At 30.8% G+C, this 20,404-nt stretch overlaps 1 protein-coding gene across 1 annotated transcript; it reads left to right on the forward strand.

Moving 5' to 3' along the window:
* Positions 1–11,069: 11,069 nt before the first annotated feature.
* LOC149908816 (gremlin-2-like) lies at positions 11,070–14,716 on the forward strand. Its single transcript, XM_090101574.1, has 2 exons — positions 11,070–11,184; positions 13,283–14,716. The coding sequence occupies exons 1-2, from the start codon at positions 11,158–11,160 to the stop codon at positions 13,943–13,945; spliced, it is 690 nt and encodes a 229-aa protein (XP_089957700.1). The 5' UTR covers positions 11,070–11,157; the 3' UTR covers positions 13,946–14,716.
* The last annotated feature ends 5,688 nt before the right edge of the window (positions 14,717–20,404 follow it).

Raw genomic sequence — 20,404 nt, forward strand, 5'->3', positions numbered from 1 at the left:
AAAGTCTAGACTATACCAGTATCAAACGAATAGTTCACATAACACAAATCGTGATTGCAATTGATATTAATGAAGGCAAAATTGTTACGGTCATTATCTTGTCTTTTAGTAACCGTTTAATTGGTACTTTTTCACACGTTTCTCAAAATAACCGCTATTGTTACCGAGTTAAATAATTATTTACGGCGTGTTATTTACACGACCTCCTGTCTAGACTCCATTAGCCTATAATACTCGTGTACCTATACTTAATATTATAGAGCTGAAGAGTTTGTTTGTTTGTTTGTTTGAATGCGCTAATCTCAGGAACTACTTTTCCGATTTGGAAAAATTCTTTCGGTTTTAGATAGCCCATTCATAGAGGAAGGCTATAGGCTATATTATATCATCAAGCTAAGACCAACAGGAGCGGAGCCACGCGGGTGAAACCGCGGAGCGCAGTTAGTATATGATAATAAACCTTTTTTGCCGCTTCTACGCATATCAACACCAGCGCTAACTGAAAAATTGCATATAATTCTTGGAGCTTTCTGTTTTGTGAAAGTTCTGTTGGCCCCGGCTCCGAAAGGGTAGTTATTTTTTCAAAATTTATCAAATCAATTTGCCAAATTGGTCACCAGCCAGTCTTGAGATATTTACGTACGTTACGTACGTACGTATTTTACTTACGTTTTATATTTTCCTTATATGAGTAAGTAAATATACGTAACGTAGCCTGGAAATTACACTTTCTGTTGATGAAGCTGTAGCCAATCACTGAACTAAATATAGAAATTGCTAAAATAGTTGTTTAAAGGGGAATTTAATTTTGTGTCATAAGTGCGGATTTATAATTCTGCGTATATCAATCAAACTACGTATTTGAAGCGGTTGAATTTAGGTAAGTGGCTTTAAATATGGTCCATAAGAAAATTTAAAGAAATAAATATAACAACTATGTATATACGAACGAATGTAGAAATAAAATATAATTAAATTTATTTCTAGATATTACAATATCATAGAATCAAATTTATAAAGTACCTACGCATAAAAGGACGCTAATTTCACCTGTAACTTTGTAAGCTTATTCACGTATATTTTCTTTCCAATTATTATCCTGTTTCTAGCTACATCTATACTGCAATTTATCAGTTTAGTTTCAAACAACCCTTATTTACGGTACGACATATTATATTTTGAAATCCCGTTTTCGTAATCAAGTCATAATGTTTAATAATACCTATTATTACAATTATTAAACTCTACCAAAACCGCCCGACCAAAGCGCCTCTAAAAAAGAAACGTGCATATTTTTTGTCTTTATATCAAAGCTGGAAAACTAAACCCATATCACATTCACACCTCCATAGCAAAAATACAAAACGTTATTTTTTGTAAAATCCATTCGTTTCTCAGAAGTATTTAAGCGCTGCGGCGTCTCGGCGCGAATTTATTCACAAAAAAGGTTAAGATATTTTTTGTCGCTTCCATCACGTTTGTTAATTGTTCAAATCTAAAAGAAACCAAAAGTGCAGATAATCCAATAAAGTAATTCGATGCGTGGCGTCTCTCGGCCGAGGCTATTCAGTCGGAAGTTTTTATTCGTGTGAATGATAAAGGAACTCATTTCATATTATGTTGCCCCTTGGTTTGATTTATGCGTCTGGTACCTGAAGAGTCCTGCGTGTCAAATAGCTTTGTATGAGTAATCTTGTATATAATGTAGATATGGTCTATATGGACAGTGGAGGCAATATACATATTAACTATGGCACGCATTATTTCGAAGAAAAACGTAGAAAGGTTAAACACATGAGAATTTGAGCGGCTATGCTTGGGAGGCTTATATTAATAAGATACAATAATTAAAGGTAACGCATGTCAATCAAATGTTAAACCATTGATTCCATTGAACAATATTATCTACATTTTATTGGTATTATATTAAAGACACGAAAGTCACACGTATTCAGTAGTTAAGTATAGTATGCTAGTAATTTGATTTGATTCATCGAAATAAATTAAATGGGAACCATTGCCTTGTTTTTCAAAGGTTTTCTTCCTCAAAATACTTTTGTACATAAAATATCATAAAAGATATCGATTTTGATTTGGTCAAACTTAATTATATACTTAATCCTATCTATACGCCCACGTGGAAATATTTCTGCTTTGTATTGATAGTAAATTAATTTGTACATAAGCACAATCAAGCTAATGATTCCGATTGATTATTTAACAATTTCTCTCTAATGAACTGGGCGTCAAAAAGTCGATTAGGGCGTAGACAGACTGTTAGCTCAAATATGTTTTTAATACGTACAATTAAAAAGTATTCTTATTTACATTCTTGTTACATTACTTTAATTAAATGTATATATACGATACGTTCTGATTTCAATCTAAAAACTAATTAGAATCTTAAAGTAATAGTAATATATATATATTTTTATTTTCTTCAGCCTTTTTTAGATTTCTTAGTACGTAACATTCTTAATATTTCAACAACAAACAAAAATTAAATCACATTACATGGACAAAAATTGTATTTCTTATACAAACAAAAAATATATGTAAAATTAACCACAAATTCTATGTTCATCAAGGAATGTCGTCTATTTCGAGAGCGATTCACATACTATCACTTGCAAAACGGAATGCTACGGGCGTACGTTTATGCCCCTTGCTGAGAGCTTGCGAATTAACATAACATTGTTTATTTTCAGTAATAAACACCTAATATTAACAATATTACATGTGAAACCACGTGTAATTTCTGATAGAATTTTATCTACAAAGAAATTTATTTTCTCGATGTCAAATCAAGAATGGAGAAAAGTTCCACTCTGACGTTTTTTTATATCATGCAAATTTCAAATTTTATTTTGCTGTTAGAAATAGATTGATTCTCAGGTATTTGTTTGTCGCAAGTAGAGTAGTTAACTATTTAGTGAAGAAATAAATAAATAAAATTTATCCTCTTAACAATGTTGCATAGCCCATATTATATATTGCGTTCTTCTTTCTTCGATTGATTTATATACGTTAGTAAGATATATACGCGATCAAAGAAACGGATTATCATTTTATAATTTATTCACGCATTAAATGTAGTGAGACGTGACTACGAACTCATAATGAGTCTATGACGGAGGACCTCCGTCAGGTGTGTTTTAGTATATCCTTTTGATAAACATTAACCGTTTTTTTTTCAATTCAATGTGACTCATCTATTTATGAACTCATCTAGTTACTGTTCGTTGAGAATATTATATAATTTTGATTATATGTTTTATGTTAGCAATGAAAGTGAGTTTGTGGACTACTGCTCAATATTAATAATACGGCAATAAAGACAAGCGTAAAGATGCTGCTACTGTGACTGAATATTATTTTATTAGGTAACTAATGGAAATAATCATTGTTTAATCACTGAAATTAAAATTTAATTTGGCGTAGGTAGAGGCAATCTTATAAAAATATTTAGTCAGTGTGATTATTATACCTGCCCGAAAATGAACATACTGTCTGGTTTAACAGGAATTGTTTTAATCGTTGTTAGCTAGTTTAAATTTTCAACAAATTCGTTGTTATTTTATTGAGGCAAAAACTGAAACTTTCATGTTTTTAGCTTGTAAAAAGCTTCTTACTCGCGGCCTGTTAGACGCTGGTTTTAATCAGTGTAGGCGCATTGTCATTCGTCAATTTGAAACGCGACGGACGGGCGCCATGTTATTGTTAAATAGGAACTAAGTTTATTTGTCTATCAACTTGATCATCGGACCTACATCGATGGCGCCAGTTCGTAATGCAACAAAAAATGTATATTATACGAATCGATCGTGTTTCGTTTTTTGATATCAATTTTTGATCAGAATATCGGATTTAGAGCTAGAGGTTTTTGTGTTTAAAAAATGAACATTTACCTGTATATTTCCAAGCAATTGTACAAGTCTAAAATGTATGGCCAATATTCATTCAGATTTTCAACCCCATGTCCTGGTTCTATAGAAGACTGAACTGATTGTTATGTTAACCCGCCTATGAAATATTGGTAGATAGATACAATTTATTGAAAATCTAAAATAAAATTATCATTAACCACTTTTAGTCGTTTAGTTAGTTGTTCCTCATAGAAGGAGGTACTTAGATATATTTTTTTTAATAAAATTAAGGGTATTATGGCTTCAATACCTACTCTTAATCATACTGAACTTTGAATAGCATTGTGGAATCTCTAAACCAGTTTGATTCACACTTATGAATTGATAAAAAAATAGGATATTCTAGATCGAATTGTTGGTGATTCATAAAACTGGTTGTAAAAGTATATTCACGCAAATAATAAATATATATTTTATATGACAATATATTATTTATTGCACGTGCGAGAGTTACGTTATAAAAAAAGACGTGTGGCACTCGGGGACTACCGCGGTAAAGCTATTGCATAGCATGCCTTCAAGCCACACCTCCGAGCCCGTCGGAGTAGGGAGCGTGAGGTTTTTTCGTTACGGAATTTCTCGATTCGGTCCCCGCGCTCTAGGCCCGCGATAGAAGCCATGTAATAGCTTAAAAAAATAATCTATCTTACGTACCCACCGCAATTCAAGCCTTTTAATCACTTTTTACTTTGGATATTATTATTGTTTATTGAAAAACATGTATGAGATGTAGGTACGTATAAAATATGTAAAAATAATTTGAAGGAATGAAATATTTCAGCATGTTCAACTAAATGTATAAAAATAAACTAAATATTGTTAATTGAAAATATTTTTAGTCATCATCAAACAGTATTTATTCAGCGGCAACGTGTCCAAAATCACTGAAGATTACTGTCACCCACGAGATTACTTTTTGGCCAGTAAAATATATAAAGTACCCACATTTTTTCAAAGAAAAACTAATAATAACGTCTAAATTAATGTAACTTGTCTCTTCTAATAAACGTTATCATAAATAGATAGAAATGAATAGGTGCGTGTTAAAAATGTCAACTAGCCGCAGAGCGGTTCGACCGTTCTCAGAAATGTCGGCGTGTCTCAAAACATTCCTGTTGGTACGACATTTTTACTGTACGAACTTACGAAGGTAGCACGCGTTCTGAACGCCGCGGTGTGTACAGGGTGTTATCTGAAAATAGTTTCATTTTATGATTAATAAATCGATTTTTCAAAATACGGGATTAGGTATGTACGATTTGTCAACTGAGATAATGAGTGAATTTCTTTCATTAAAAATGGTTGTTCTAAACATACATTTTATTAAATTTATGTTTAGAACAACAACAAATAAGCAAACATATCCATTTGATCCTGAACCCACAACCAAATGGCTTACGCCTTCCTTTTGAAAATGTTATTTTACATTTTCAAAAGGAATGCGAACGCCATACTCTTCATTACAAGGCGTCTTATTAGGATATGCCGTTAAGATCACTATCTTATGGAGTAGGTGTGAGTAATGTTAACATTAAAATCATGAATTTAATGTGTCATCAAACATGCTTTACATAAAATAAAGTTGGCAGAATATCAGACAAGGCCTAACGGTACCAATTTCTAAAATTTGCAATAGGCGTTTGGGGCATAGAGGCAGGTTAGATGACGTTGTATGTACTTCAAACTATATTAAGGGGATAATATTATGAGACTTCTTATGCTCGTAATGTATCGAATAAACATTAAATGAAAAAAAAAATATAATTTCAGCTAAGTTCAAGTTTGAGTCTAGTAAGCTTAGTACAAACAATACACGTATTTTTTATTTTACTACTTAGTTCATTATTGCTTAGTTTCATAAATGTCAATACATTTATAGTCGGTTACGTCATACTAATCAACAGCAATCATAATATTATACACTGCTAGAAGGTCATAATTTGTTTTACTGTCTAATTCAGGTCAAAAATTATAGACATTATTTTTATATAACAGATAAAAAATTGAATTTATATACCACACAATTTTTATTTAATATAATATTAATAAACTTCTCTGCATCTGCAGGGCACATCATTTTTAATTACATTCTAAACCTATAACTATTCATAAATGTTAAGTATAATAATATAAGTAATGTATCTATAGTAGAAATCTTTAATTAATTGTTGCTCGTTACATTTTTTACATTCACTACAGCATTATATAAAATAATTGCTGAATTATAATACATTTCACATTTTAAGGATAATTATTGCCCGCTGTTTAAAGTTTTAATGAGGTAAATACGAAGTAACAATTTTTTTTGAGTTACGCACACAAATGGTATAAATGAAATATTATTTAAAATTAAATTTTAACTCATTTCTATAATACGACATAATTATAGTATATTAATTATGGTACCAATAAATTATTCGCAATAGCCATGTAACTAATAAATAATGGTAAAGTAATATTGAAGAGAATAATACTATCTAATAGAAATGATAAAGTGAAATTTGATTAAATTTTGTATTTATCAAAAGACGGCTATTAATTCCTCGATAAATCAACTCTATCTTATTTTCCTTGTTACTTCATAATTTATATTGACTGCATTTCTAAATAAAATACGATAAATATTCAATATTTTATTAATAAACACCCTGTATACAACAGAACAATGTAGACGGCTCGTCGCTAAGGGTTCCTAGCTTATTTTTTCCCAAATTTTTACGTTAACAAAACGATCAATGAAAGGGGCTTTGAATGAAATTCCAACGTCAACTAAGCGCCTCCAGGCAAAAAAACTATGAATGGACTTCCTTTTCTCATACTTCCAAACAACCGTGAAATATATTGCGTTTAAATATTTTAAAACGTTAGGTGAGTAATTTCGTTTGAAAAATTTTATGGTGTCGTTCTGGTATGCGTTTGTGTTATAAATTATGATAAAATCTTTGAATCGAACATCTAAGGGGTTCAAATGAATTTAAAAGATACAATTAAATGCATGTAGTTGCAATTTATTTGATTTATTTAAAGGAAAATACCGTTACAGTGATGTTTATAAGTCTGTTATCAATACATTTAATGAATCTTTCTCGGATAATGAATCACAAGCTTTTTGAAAGTTTTTGAGACCGATTCTACAAATATATTATAATAAGCAGTTCTGTTTTTATTATTTTTGTAACCTAGCAGGCTTTGAAGACAAAATTAAGATTATTTCTATATAATTTTTATGTCTAAAGTAATGCTTATAAACTTCTGATAGTGTCTTCATACGAAGCAGATGCGCAATTTATGTTTCCTTGCGGCCAAATGGATTAAATCAGCAGATTTGTATGGGAATACCCCTTTCTTTGGTTCATCCTTTCTGCTAAGGATAAATCAAATAAATATAATACCCATGTTATTTTTCTGCCAATATCTTTATTGTTAATACCTAGTATTAATAAACTATTCTAGCTAATATCATAATAATAATACAAACGTTGCGAAAAAAATACTTTTTACTCTTGGATTTAGGCAGTTCTACTTATCTTTCGGTATTTTATTATACTGATTTAAAATAATTTATTCAAATAAAAGTATTCCTAACATATTCATTTATAGGTTAATGAATAATCCCAGCCATAATTAGTTTAGCCAATTCAACAATTAAGAAGCAATCAAAGTCATGAAGCTAGATTGTTATGGCTCTAGTGTAAATCAACATAATATGATTCACCAATTGTTCCTGCGCATAGAAGAAATAGCACGTGTTAAATTGAAATACTCTCTATGGTAGGTACTATTAGGGTGCATTTCCACCAGAGATGTGCAGCTATAGCTATGCTGTGAAACTATGCGGTTGCTTTTACTGATACCATGGACTAATAAAATATTTATTAGTCCATGCTGATACTAAGCTATGTAGCGATGCGAGTAATATGTGCTATGAAGATCTTCCTTGCGCAGCTACTTTGCGGCGGCGCATCTCTATGTGCAGCTCGAGCTATTTATCTATCGATAGTAGGCGCTCTGCACATAGCTTTGCCCATAGCTTTGCTATGCATCTGCACATAGCTTTGCCATAGCACACATCCATAGCACGCATCTTTCCACATCTTAGCTGAACCCGTTTCAACTAGTGCTACAATATGTGCATTAATGAATCTGATTGGTGGGTATCATACGTATCCATAGCAACGTAGCCTGTACATCTCTGGTGGAAAAGCACCCTTAGTATAGTATTATATTATCTGTGGTACTATCAAGTTTGGATATGGTCCAGTTAATATCGATGCATTGAACGCCAGCCCGACTATAAACGTTTTATTGAGTATATGAGTTTAAATTTAATTTTCATAAACCAGAAATAACGTTTATATTTCTATATCAATGTTGGGTTGTATTTGGTGGGAGTTGTGTCTTTATTTCGGAAATTGAAATGTAGGTGATGAAAGATATAAGTGCAAGCTTTAGATCAAATAAACGATTGTTTGTTTTTTTAGCATGACATATAAATTAATCAGGTACCTACTTTAGATAGAGCTTTATTAAAAATGTTAGTTATCTATAAACAATTAGAATTCAGCTGGTCATATTGTGTATAATAATGGCATTATATGTACATATTAGAAGGATAGGTTGATATTCGTAATATGACATCGCGATTATTCTATACAAAATATAAATTCAATTGCTTGCAGCTTCTCAGCGAACACATAAAGTGAAGTTATGGACTTCCTTCTGATAGGTAATGTTGAATTATTCGTTCTATAAGCCTATGAAACTGATAGACTCTTATTTACCCTCCTTAGATCTTGTTTGTTTTAGTATAAGGTTGAGCCAAAAGTAGTATCATAATATTGAAAGTAATATAAGTGCTATTAACATAACTGAAAATTAAAACCATACGCAAAATAAGTTAACATATCATGACACAAGGTGGTGGTAGAGCTAACATATTGTTTAGATAAATACTTAGAAAATTAAATCAAATAAAACACACACATAAAAATACTTTATTTATAAACTTATAAAAATATATAGTGAGTAAATCGCGTTTAAAATCCGTTAAGTTTTTGCTTTTTAAGGACTTCTCCACCGCCCACGCTGCGAAGCCTTACAATTCTGTTCATCGATTATCCCTGGCTCGAATCCGCGTTTCCGCCCATTTGTACCACAATGGCTATACAGACGCATCCGGGCCTTCCGCGAAACGTAGGCGATATGTGGGAGAACTAGATGCAGTTTTAAATACCTCAAATTGTTGGTATTACTGTTATAGGATGCTCTAACTGTAAATATAGAGAATAACTTGTATAATTTAGTGTAGATTTACTTTCTTCCACATTCACATACAAATAATAATTGTAAAAAGGTGTTACTTATTCTTAAGGTGTTACTTATTCTTTCTCTAAGAATTTCGAAAAATTATCATTCTTTTTTAAATACAAATTAACATACAAATTACACTTTTCATGTTTCAATCTAATGTCTAAAAAATAACAATAAAAACATCAAAGAAACAGCGAAGCGAACTCTATGTTACTACCTGTGGTATTACTCAAATATAATTTCCTATCACTTTAAAACTGGAATAGAATTTGAAATAAATGTATTGGGCCAGAAAACGTGTTTTGGCTCTACATTTATATTCAATTCTGTATTTTTAAAATTGCCTTATAAACACATTTTACTGACTTCCGTAAATAGTTCTTACTTTACCATCGTTATATTAATAAAATAAACAATTATTGTTATACCTTTGAACGAACAAATAAACTGATTTATTCTGCAAATAATTGAATCTAGTAAAAAACATTAGAATTCATGTTTAGCCATAGTTTTAAAATAGACTATCATGTCTAGCCCATTTATCTTCATATTAGCACATTATAGGCAATTTTTATATAACTTATTCCAAAAAAGGAGGACGCTATGATTCAATGTGATTTTGGGTTATTCGGTTTTTTTAAACGGTTATTGCTCTCTGTGGGTTTATTTTTATATTTCATTCGCTATTATTTATTCTATAGGAGAGGAGAGCCGACCCCAAGTGAACTGGGATAAGGCTAGGCACAGTAGTAGTATTATTTATTCTATAATAATGAATAGATATCAAAAAAATAATTTGTTACTCTAGGAATAGAGGTTATCATCATGATAATTATTAATCTCTAATATAAAGTATTGTATTGAATATCTATCTATTGTTCCGTGTCCTTTAAATGCTTCATTAATCACGCTTTTTTCTAACATCTTAATTTTTTAATTACCTAATAAAAACTGTGTCTACATTTTTATGTACACGCGAAATGATCGACAAATTTTTACCAAGTCTATTGTAACCATCTGCGCCGGCGCCGTGCACCGAAACGCGGCTCGCGCCGGCGCCGGCCGATAGGTGAGAAAATATCTCCGGTTACCCTGTCTCATACAGACGTGCTAATCAATGGTTTATGACGTTCATGCCTACGAGCAGCTTGCCTCTGTGAGGCGTTAATGTTTTATGTAAATGTAAGGCGGCGTAGGACTTAGGAGTAATGTAGAGATTGACAATAGTTACGGAATTGTGTTTATGAGTAATGTATAAAATAGTTGGTTACGTTATTACGTTTTAATTATGACACACATTCACATAGTGTAATGTAATTTCAAATTTGTTATATTTTGTAATACTTGTTGTTGTTTTTTAATGTACTCTGTACAGCTTTATTGCTATAAATTTCTTATTCATTTATAATTTCATCTATCATCTTTTATAATATCTAACACTACGACTTACTCAATTAGATTTAAACAAGTTTATGTCTCAAATATCTTTTACAACAAAGTAATTAATAATTATTATTCATGTAAAAAAAAACTTTAACATATTTTTCAATTAAGATTTAAAATAATACTCTTTGACAAAGTAAAGCCAAGATAACATTACATAAAGGGTTAACGTGTACTGATTGTTATCAAATGTTTATAAACAAATTGTTATCTCCATACCACACAATAAAAGGCTTAGTGTATTGTCTATGCTCGTAAGCAGGTAACCGTAAGTCTAAACACGTGTGCAGTGTCGCATCTGTGAATGAAGGCGATTGTAACGGCTCTATGATGAAGGAGCGGAGCGGCGTGTGAGTCATCTCGTTCATTGAGCAGTGGTCCATTGAGGGGCGCTCATTACCGCTCCAACGGCCGGTCCTGCGCACACGCACGCTGCGCTCCCAATCGCGGACAAATACACCGACGCACTGCCTACGACATGTTGCCTCTCATCTCTCGATACAACGTAAGTTAAGCCTACGACTTCCTGTCGCTTATACAGGTTTTAAAATTACATGACCATATTTGGGTCATTGTCAAATTTTGCGCAGGTAAACGTAACTGCAGATTTCAAAAATGTGAAAAAGAAAATATTTTAAAATTGAACTTTTCTTTATGCCTGTGCCTGTTAAAACAACTGAAGTAGGGTTAATTTAAGTTGGCCGCGATGTTTAGCTAATAATTTAAGATTTATTTCAGATTTAGTGCGTCAGGGTGGTGAAAAAATACAACTCTGTTATCATTATACTTTACCTTTTATCATAAAATTAAATAAGCCAGTTGCACATATTTTGGCTTTTATATTAATTACAGTCTTATATCTTATAATCACCATTAGAAGTACAAGCTTTTTTAAAGTTTTACAGTAATTCATTTAAAGTTTTAGTCAACTCTGTTACTTTATGAATAATAACAAACCTTAAATTCTACACAAATCCATGAAATATCTATAAATTAACAGCTAATTACAACATATAACCGCTTCATTAACTGGCAAATTAACCTATTGTAATATAGCAGTATTATATTGAATAGCTTTTCCTAAATTTCGTAAATATGTTCTTTAATCTTCGGGACACGAAAGTAACAGAGTTGTAACACAGTAACTTAGTTGTTCTTTTTGTACTATAAGTGAATAAATTGCATACTCTTGATATGTTGTCACGTTCGAAAATATTTATTTTGGTTTTTAAAACATTTTTCTTACATGTGGGCTGATTTTTTTCATATGAAACTTTGATCCACAGCAAGACACTCTTGTATAATTTGTATTTCCTGCCTAGAGAATTTAACGGCCTTCTTGTCAAATATTTTATCAATAGCATACTTTTCCTTCCGATTCTTAACTTTTTCATGGCGTTTTTTAATAGCATTTACTGGTTTTACTGCATTGCCGTCCTTATTTTTTTCGTTTTTCTCTGTTGCATTGTTTTTAATACGTCTCGTATCTCTTGTTTACTGTTTGTAATTGTTACTTAAATTTTATATAATCTGTAAATAACTGCGATATGTTTCTCTTAACTTGCTTGCTGCTCAGCTAGCGTGAGAAGCATTTTAAGGGCGTTAATAACGGCAGAATATCCTGTAACAATATCTTCAAGGTTACATTTAATTATATATGATTTATTTACATATTACAACTCAAAATTACTTTAGGAAACCGATTATTAAGAAAAAAAAATATTACAAATATAAAATTTCAAACAAAAGTTAAAGAATACATGCTTACTCAACTCTGTTACCATAAGCTTAGTAACAGAATAATGATAACAGAGTTGTAAATTTTACATTCTAAAAGACATAAATCATAGAATAATGCATTTAGTTATTTTTTTATTTCAAATTGAGCATAATTACCCCTTAAACAACAAATTGAACGTAAAATAATAGAAAAAACGGTTTTACTTACGTCAATAGGGAGGTAACAATGTTGATGCGGAATAAAAACACGCGGCACGTTCAACGCCATGCGGTCGACTGAAATTCAATGTACCCCTCCCCCCGACCTAACGAACGACCACAATGGCTGCAGAAACCTTGCTCAAGCTAATAGAAAGTCAAAAACAGCGCCACCTCTATTTTGAGTAATTATTTATTTAGTAACATAGTAGAGCACACGATTCTAAACACTACGTGGGACAAAGTTAAAAAAATTTTTATAAAATAAATTTTAGCACTGATCGGTTTTAAAATCTACTCTTAGAAATATTTACAATACTCTGTTTATAGTAATATTTTAATTGATGTGGGTTGGTATATTGGAAATTGTAGTTATTTTATATTTTCTGTAACGAAGTGCTACTTGGGACAGGTCAAATTTGTATGGAAAACCCTTCTGTTACCAGAAAAAACCACAATGTTACTTTAAAAAATAAAATAAAAAATAAAAAATAGGCCTTTATTTTATTAATATATTATTAGTAATGCGATTAAGTTTGTATTTGCTGTAAGTTTTGAGTGACAGTTAACTTTTTAATGGTATAAAAGTAAAAAACTTTTGAGGGACAAATTTACCTGCGCAAAATTTGACAATGACCCATTTATATTCGCCATTCGCTTCACAGATGGAGACGGTTTCCAAGTCGTGCATCTGGCTCGTTGCAGCGGCTCTGTTAGCCGCTTGCGGCGTGAGCGCCGGCGTCGGCAGTAAGCGGCCCTTCACACCGACCGACTCGATTCTGGACATCATCGACACCGAGCAAGTCGAGAAAATGCTTGCCGCTCGACGACGAACCGAGGAAGCCGCCGGGTCGACCGCTTACGTTCAGCGGAACGAACTCGGCGAAGGCAGCTCCGAAACTATGGTCGTATCTATGCCCGAACAAGAGGACACCACGGATATACCTAAAGGAGCTGCGTTTCGAAATATTTTAAAGTCCTCAAAAAACGCGCTGATCGTTACGAAAAAAAAGTATCTCAAAGAGGATTGGTGCAAAACGGAACAGTTGATACAAAAGATTCGTGAACCCGGTTGTTTACAAGCGACAGTGTTGAACAATTTCTGTTACGGCCAGTGTAATTCGTTTTATATTCCGAAAAGCCCGCGACGTCGAGAGGAGAACGACGAGCGTCCTCCGCCCGCATTCAAGTCGTGCTCGTTTTGTAAACCGAAAAAGTTTACCTGGATCACTGTCACGCTCCGGTGCCCAGGACAGAACCCGCCGTACAAACGGAAGCGTCTGCAAAAGATCAAACAGTGCAAGTGTTTACCGGTCGGCGTGAACTGATAGTTAATGGACGTTTGACCCTCCACAGCAGAGGCGGGCCTTCCGTCTAGGGCTATCGCGTCCAAGATGCGCCGAGCATGCTGGGCGATCGTCGGAAAGGAGCTCACAAGGATCGATATTGCAAATATCGATGGTGTGACGTGTGGAGATTTTGTTATGATATTGTTACCTGATGTTTTGCTAAGTAATGGCTCGTCGATAGCAGGCAGGTAGCACAGTTTGGCATTATTCTGATTGCGTGCTCGTATACGTCAATACGGATGACGTCATGCGATGCATACATGAGACGTTACTATTTTGTAACACTGATTGCAGGTCGTCAGGCAGAGCTTTAATTGTCTGTAGTGATGCTGATTAATTGGACACTATGAGACTTGTGACTGGTGACCTTGTAAGTGTTTAAGGATAATTAATTAGTGCAAACGTAACGGTGGAAAATATGTGTTTTTTGCGTTAATTGATTGGAAATTATTGCGTCAAAGAAACAATGCGATCATACGATTACAACTTTTCATGTGATATTAGTTGTAGGATATTTTGGACATTATATTTTAAAAACAAAAACATTTGTGTAGTTGAAGCAGTTATTTATTGAGTAAAGATAAAACTTTTTTGTGCAAATTAAACCGTACAATATACGTAGGTACTCGTAATACATTTCAGTTTTACTGAATTTAACATAATATATTTATATTACGAATACGAACGCTGAAGAGTACAAACGCTCGAGTGTAAGATATGTAATTGAAATGTGATCTCTGTTTGCTCTCAAGAAATGTCTTGGTAATGACCATTTCATATAAAAATATTGACGTAAAACATTATAACAACGGCCATAAAGGTATTAAACAATTGTAAAAGTTATCTAATTGAAGATATCTCTTTACAAACGTAAATATCTGGAAATTACCTTATGGAGTGATTTTGTTTCGATTTAATTGTTGTTATTAATGTAATTTCAATTTAAATTGTTCATGATTGATATTCCTTTAAATGTATGCGCGTAATATTTAACAGTGTCGTTTTAGAAACTTGTTCAACACATTTGTGAACGTAGAACATGCATTTGTGTTTAGTTGTTATTTAGTTAAATAATATTGAAAGTGATATTGTATTCAATCTAAATGTCGATAATACTAGTTGTTTTACAAATCAATTCGATCAGGATTGTAACTAATAGATTGTTATTATTGTGAGTGGTATTCTTGCCAATTCAACAGCCTACCGCCTACTCACTATAACCTTGTAAAACCTAATATGTTCAAACGAAATGTATAGAAAATATATCGTTATGTTCTTAAGAACTAAAAGTGTAACAAATGTATAATCAATTGCATATAAATAATTTGATAAAGACCGTATTAAAGTCTCATTGTATTTAATAACGTGACGTTTTTCAAGTTCATATGAAATAAAATCCCAGTGAAAATTAAAGGCATTTTTCTTTTCACTTCTATAATATTACACATGGTAAGAAAACTTAATAAATAAGTAATAAATCTTCCAAAGATATTAACTTATTTTATGAAAGAATATTAACAAAACATATTTTAAAATGTATGTTTCTCAATAGACATTGTAAAAGAAACAAAAAATTGTAGTATAGTAAATATTTACTTTAGCTGAAATTCAATAATATTCGGTTCAATCAACATAATGACGAATTATATTTTAACCGGTTAGGAATTAATTATAATCAGGTGAAATGAAATAAAAACAACAATATACACAGATAAGAATACTTTATTTCAAAAAGATAGTACATAATATCATTGCAACCTCATAATATACAAACTTTTTACGCTTCCATTTAATAAAATTATATAATTATTATAGTAGAATAAAAAATAATAATTTAATTACCACAGAGGATTTTCCACGATCTTAGAAAATAAGAAAAGTTGTAATTTAATAAATAATCTGAGAAAATGCAAATATATAATATATTCAAAGATTTAAATAAAATTTTGCAAATGGTTAGTTTTTCAAAATTTTATTTTCCAACGAATCCTTGCCCATATTATACTTCCATTTCAAAACCATCAATAAATTAGTAAAAATAAAATAAGTAAAAATCAATATATTTAACAATGAGAAAATTTCATAACAAAAAATAATGAAGACTTACATACTAAACCTTATTTAAAGTATCCTATTAGATTATTAACTAATTATACAATTTAAGCAAGTAAATAACTGTGCGTTGTTTGTTTAAGCATATCCCACAATCACGCCATATTCCCACCCTCGCAAAAACACACACATCGCCCAAGAAATATATAGTACATATATAGATATATAGTATAAATATATATTAGTAGGAGAGCCCGTGGGAGATCGTCCTTCACCGATCTGATAACCAGATGAGACGTATTTTTTATTAAATATTTTTTATAAACTAAAAAATTTTTTAAAAATATGCCTATATAATTGCTTGCCTATCGAAAAGTGGTCATGGCTATTTTTAATTAAATCAACTTTTATCGACTTTTTTTATCACTTTCATACATTTGATAACCAAATGTTTATTTGACTGATATTTTTTGATACACAAAATATGCCTGGGTATGCTTTTTTTTCACCTATTTTGACTTACCTGTTGCTTGTTATGATGTACTGAAATGAGTAGGCAAGCATACCTAGGCATATTCTGTGTAACAAAAACTATCAGTCAAATAAATTTAATTTGGTTATCAAAAGTATTAAGGTGATGAAATAAAATCGATAAAAGTTTATAAAAAATATTTAATAAAAAATACGTCTCATCTGGTTATCAGATCGGTGAAGGACGATCTCCCACGGACTCTTAGACCATACAGAAGAGAATTACAAATTATTCTAATGAGACTATTATTTTGAAAAGTTGAATACAGAGCAATAATTGGTGGTCATCTCAGGATAATATAAACAAAGAACAACTAAATAATAACAATAAAATAATACATAGACAGGGAAGAAGTTATATAATATTAATTTTGGAATAAATATTTATAATAATGTAATAACTAACTATAATTTAGACCTTACACGCTAAAAAAACTTCTACAGAACGTAATGACTACTATAAAACGAGGGATGAAAGATGACTCCTTACAAAAAGTACAGCCCTTATCGTATAAAATATTAAGGAATACTTAATTTTAGGATTAAACACATAAAATGTCCCAATAACCCTTCGTTTTCATGCGAAACCTATGCAAAATTATAAATAGGATTAATTGATTAGGTACGTACAAAGCAAATATACAGGATTACTTAACAATATCTTAAAAATGTTAATTATTAAATGGAACGATAAAATATATTGAACGAGGATCAAATATTATTGTAACCACAAAACAAAATATCACGATATAAGAGTCATACTTTTTTCTCGATCAACCCTCGCAAATTAAAAGTCTTTGGTAACTTCCATCGTGTTTTTAATGTACAGGTCCTTATTTCTAAAACTTACATAATATTCATTAGAAAAATATACCTTTATAAGTGCTACTTATACATAATATATGTCAGGATTTTATGTATGAACAAAATCGAAATAATAGAAAAATAAAAATTTTAAATAATTAATTAACTTTTGATTTGGATATAAACTATGCTCAGAAAAGTAGTTTGCAAGAAAGGTGTTTTGAAAAACATATTAAAAAAAACATATAAAATAATACAACGGTTACTAAAATAATTATAAATTCAATCGACAAATTGAAATAAATAACAATGAAAATAAATATTATTTGTATTTTCGTCGCTGTTGTGTATAACTAGAGGTATTTTGGTTTTTGTTACTATTATTATAGATGTCTTATTTATTAAGCTTATAAGCACATACATTTTAAAGACCGCATAAAGTTTTATTTGCCGATTTTATTTAAAATTTAAATAAAAATTGTTTACAAAAGTATATTATACCTATTTAAAAAACGAAGGAAAAATAAATGGAAGTGATTGTATTGTAAGCATAGCTTCAGATTGATTTTAGAGAAAATTAAGTCGAATAAAATAAACAGTAACAATTTTAAACTAAAGATAAAGAATAAAGAGATGTATTGTGTGCCATACTTCATAGTTAATTGTAGAGAAATAATAATAAACATAATGAAGAATTTGAATTGAATGTAGGTTTTATTTGTTTTAAAAGTAATGAAATAAATAAGCATTAACAAATAAAATATTTTAACAAACAGGTGTGTATTTTCTGTCATGTTGATTTTGAAGGTGTTTCGCGGAAATTGCCATTGGTTTAATAAGGAAATGATAATAGAATGAAACAAAATGGAAATTCAAATCGCCGCTAAACTTTCTAAGGTGTTACAACCGTCATTCAAATAAAATAATCTATCAAATCTTTTCATAATGTATCAGGCGACTTGCGAAGCAGAATTTGATTTACTGATAGATTAAACAAAATAAAATTAATTAAATGATGAAGTATAATAAATTTTGTATGAATAAACAGACAGTATAACACACACCGATAATTATTTATCCTAAAATTGTACTTTCATCTTTGTTCACAATTATAATTATTGTTTATTATTATAAATTATGATTACTATTTTCATCGTTCGTGTCTAGGAACTAGGTGACTCTGAGTTATCTTCCGAAAACTGTTTTAGTACTTATTTTTAAACTTACAAAATATTACCTTACTGATTTAGATATGACAGTGATTTTAAAATAAATGATGTAAACCACGAAAGCATTTTGCAAACGGTGAATAATGAAAATTAATATATATCAACGAAATTATAAATAAATAAATAATTAATCCATAAACCAAATAGACAAAATTTTGATGTATGAATAAACAGATTTAAAAAAATTACGGTGAAACGAATGATAAAATGTTAAACAGACAGTTCTTAATCTAATTAGTACTGTACGTATAGTCTTATCCTAAAATCTTATATAGATATTTACAGGCTACTGGTAATGACTAGAATTTTCAGCTTTTTTCTTTATATGTACAATGAAATCCTTAACTCTTAACACTAGTTATTATAATATTTAAAGAGTAGTCCTACTTCTAGATAGAGAAGAATTTAGACAGGAAAGAAGAGAAAGGAGAGTTTATCCTAAAGCATAAATCAAAAGACTTTATAGAGACTAGAGTCGAGAGAATGCAAGATAATAATAATGCTGAATAATGAATTACAAATAAAACAACATGATGGTATGAATATTAAAAGAAATAATTATTAAACTAAACAATTTAGGACAAATTTCTGAATGAATTGTGTCTTTTATTAGTCTGACCAGAAAATGGGTCTTCCCTGGGATGTTTACTCATACAATATCTTTCATCTATCTTTCAAGTCCTTCTCTTAATAACTACAAACCTGAAAATAGTATTTTCATTGCCTTTTCTCTTAAGTTGGTTATACGCGATCCGTCTGCTATCAACGCCGTTGTTGGTAGAGCGAATTAAATCTACCAATAACGGTCTACCATTCAATATATTCCTGGCGGACATTCTATTCAATAGTTTCCTACATTTTATGATCGAAGCTAATAAATTACAAAACAAATGATATACATAAAATCATACCAATAACAAATGAACCAACACTTTGAATAGGAACACATTTAAACATTAATTGATAAAAGTAAAAGTAACAGCAATGAGATTAGAACAAATACTTTGAAGAGAGAAGGAGAAAGCGAACGAAGCAACATAAACAACGTATAGAAGATAGAGAGAAGACGTCACACTACGAATGTGATACATTTGGCTGTGAAAGGATAGGCAATGATAGCCTATTACATAGAAGATTCGATATGCATGCTATATATTATCACGGCTTTACTTTTGACAACCTACTTACAAATTTATAGACTGCATTCCTCAGTTTTATGTACAATAGATAAGTCCTTAAACATACGACATTCCTGCGGTGGTAATGTATTTTTTGTAGATGTTATACCCTTTTAGAAAATTCGCCATATCGCCCAACAATTCCCTCCCCCCCTTTCAAAAATACATTAAAGACCGTCATATGTTTAAGCCTCCAACTAATATCTATATACATAATATTATCCTGTGTTATATCTGTTACATACTAAGGAAGACATATGCTGGGTTATATTGAAAAGTGAAAGTAATGGGGATCGTTTTGATAATAGAAATTAACTTGAATTTTGTTTTAATCAAAATAATGGAAACAAAGAGGGGGAAACAAATAAACACTAACCTATTATACAATATTATAGCGGCAAATATTGTATAATAGAAAAATAAAAATAACGTAGGTTTAAAAAAGGTGTAAATAATTAATAATGTTAAATTTGTTGTAAGAAGCTTGCATTTAGATTGATCAAAAATAAATTAAATTTGTATTTTTTAATCAAGTGTTAACCCGCCGGCAGGCTAACGTGAGGCTCGTCTGTCAATGAACATGATCTCTGATGTGGAAATTATAAAACACAAGGAGAATCAAACAGAAGAAAAAATATAACAAC

The sequence above is a fragment of the Colias eurytheme genome, chromosome 4, assembly GCF_061535395.1.
Source record: "Colias eurytheme isolate Ceu_HAF_F1 chromosome 4, ilColEury1 Martin Lab GWU primary, whole genome shotgun sequence".
NCBI lineage: Eukaryota > Metazoa > Arthropoda > Insecta > Lepidoptera > Pieridae > Colias > Colias eurytheme.

Bases quoted from the DNA above. Each gene is read 5' to 3' on its own strand.
- LOC149908816 (XM_090101574.1), top strand. From the start codon at position 11,158: ATGTTGCCTCTCATCTCTCGATACAAC. The intron at 11,185-13,282 runs GTAAGTTAAGCC...TTCGCTTCACAG, and splicing joins CTCTCATCTCTCGATACAAC to ATGGAGACGGTTTCCAAGTC.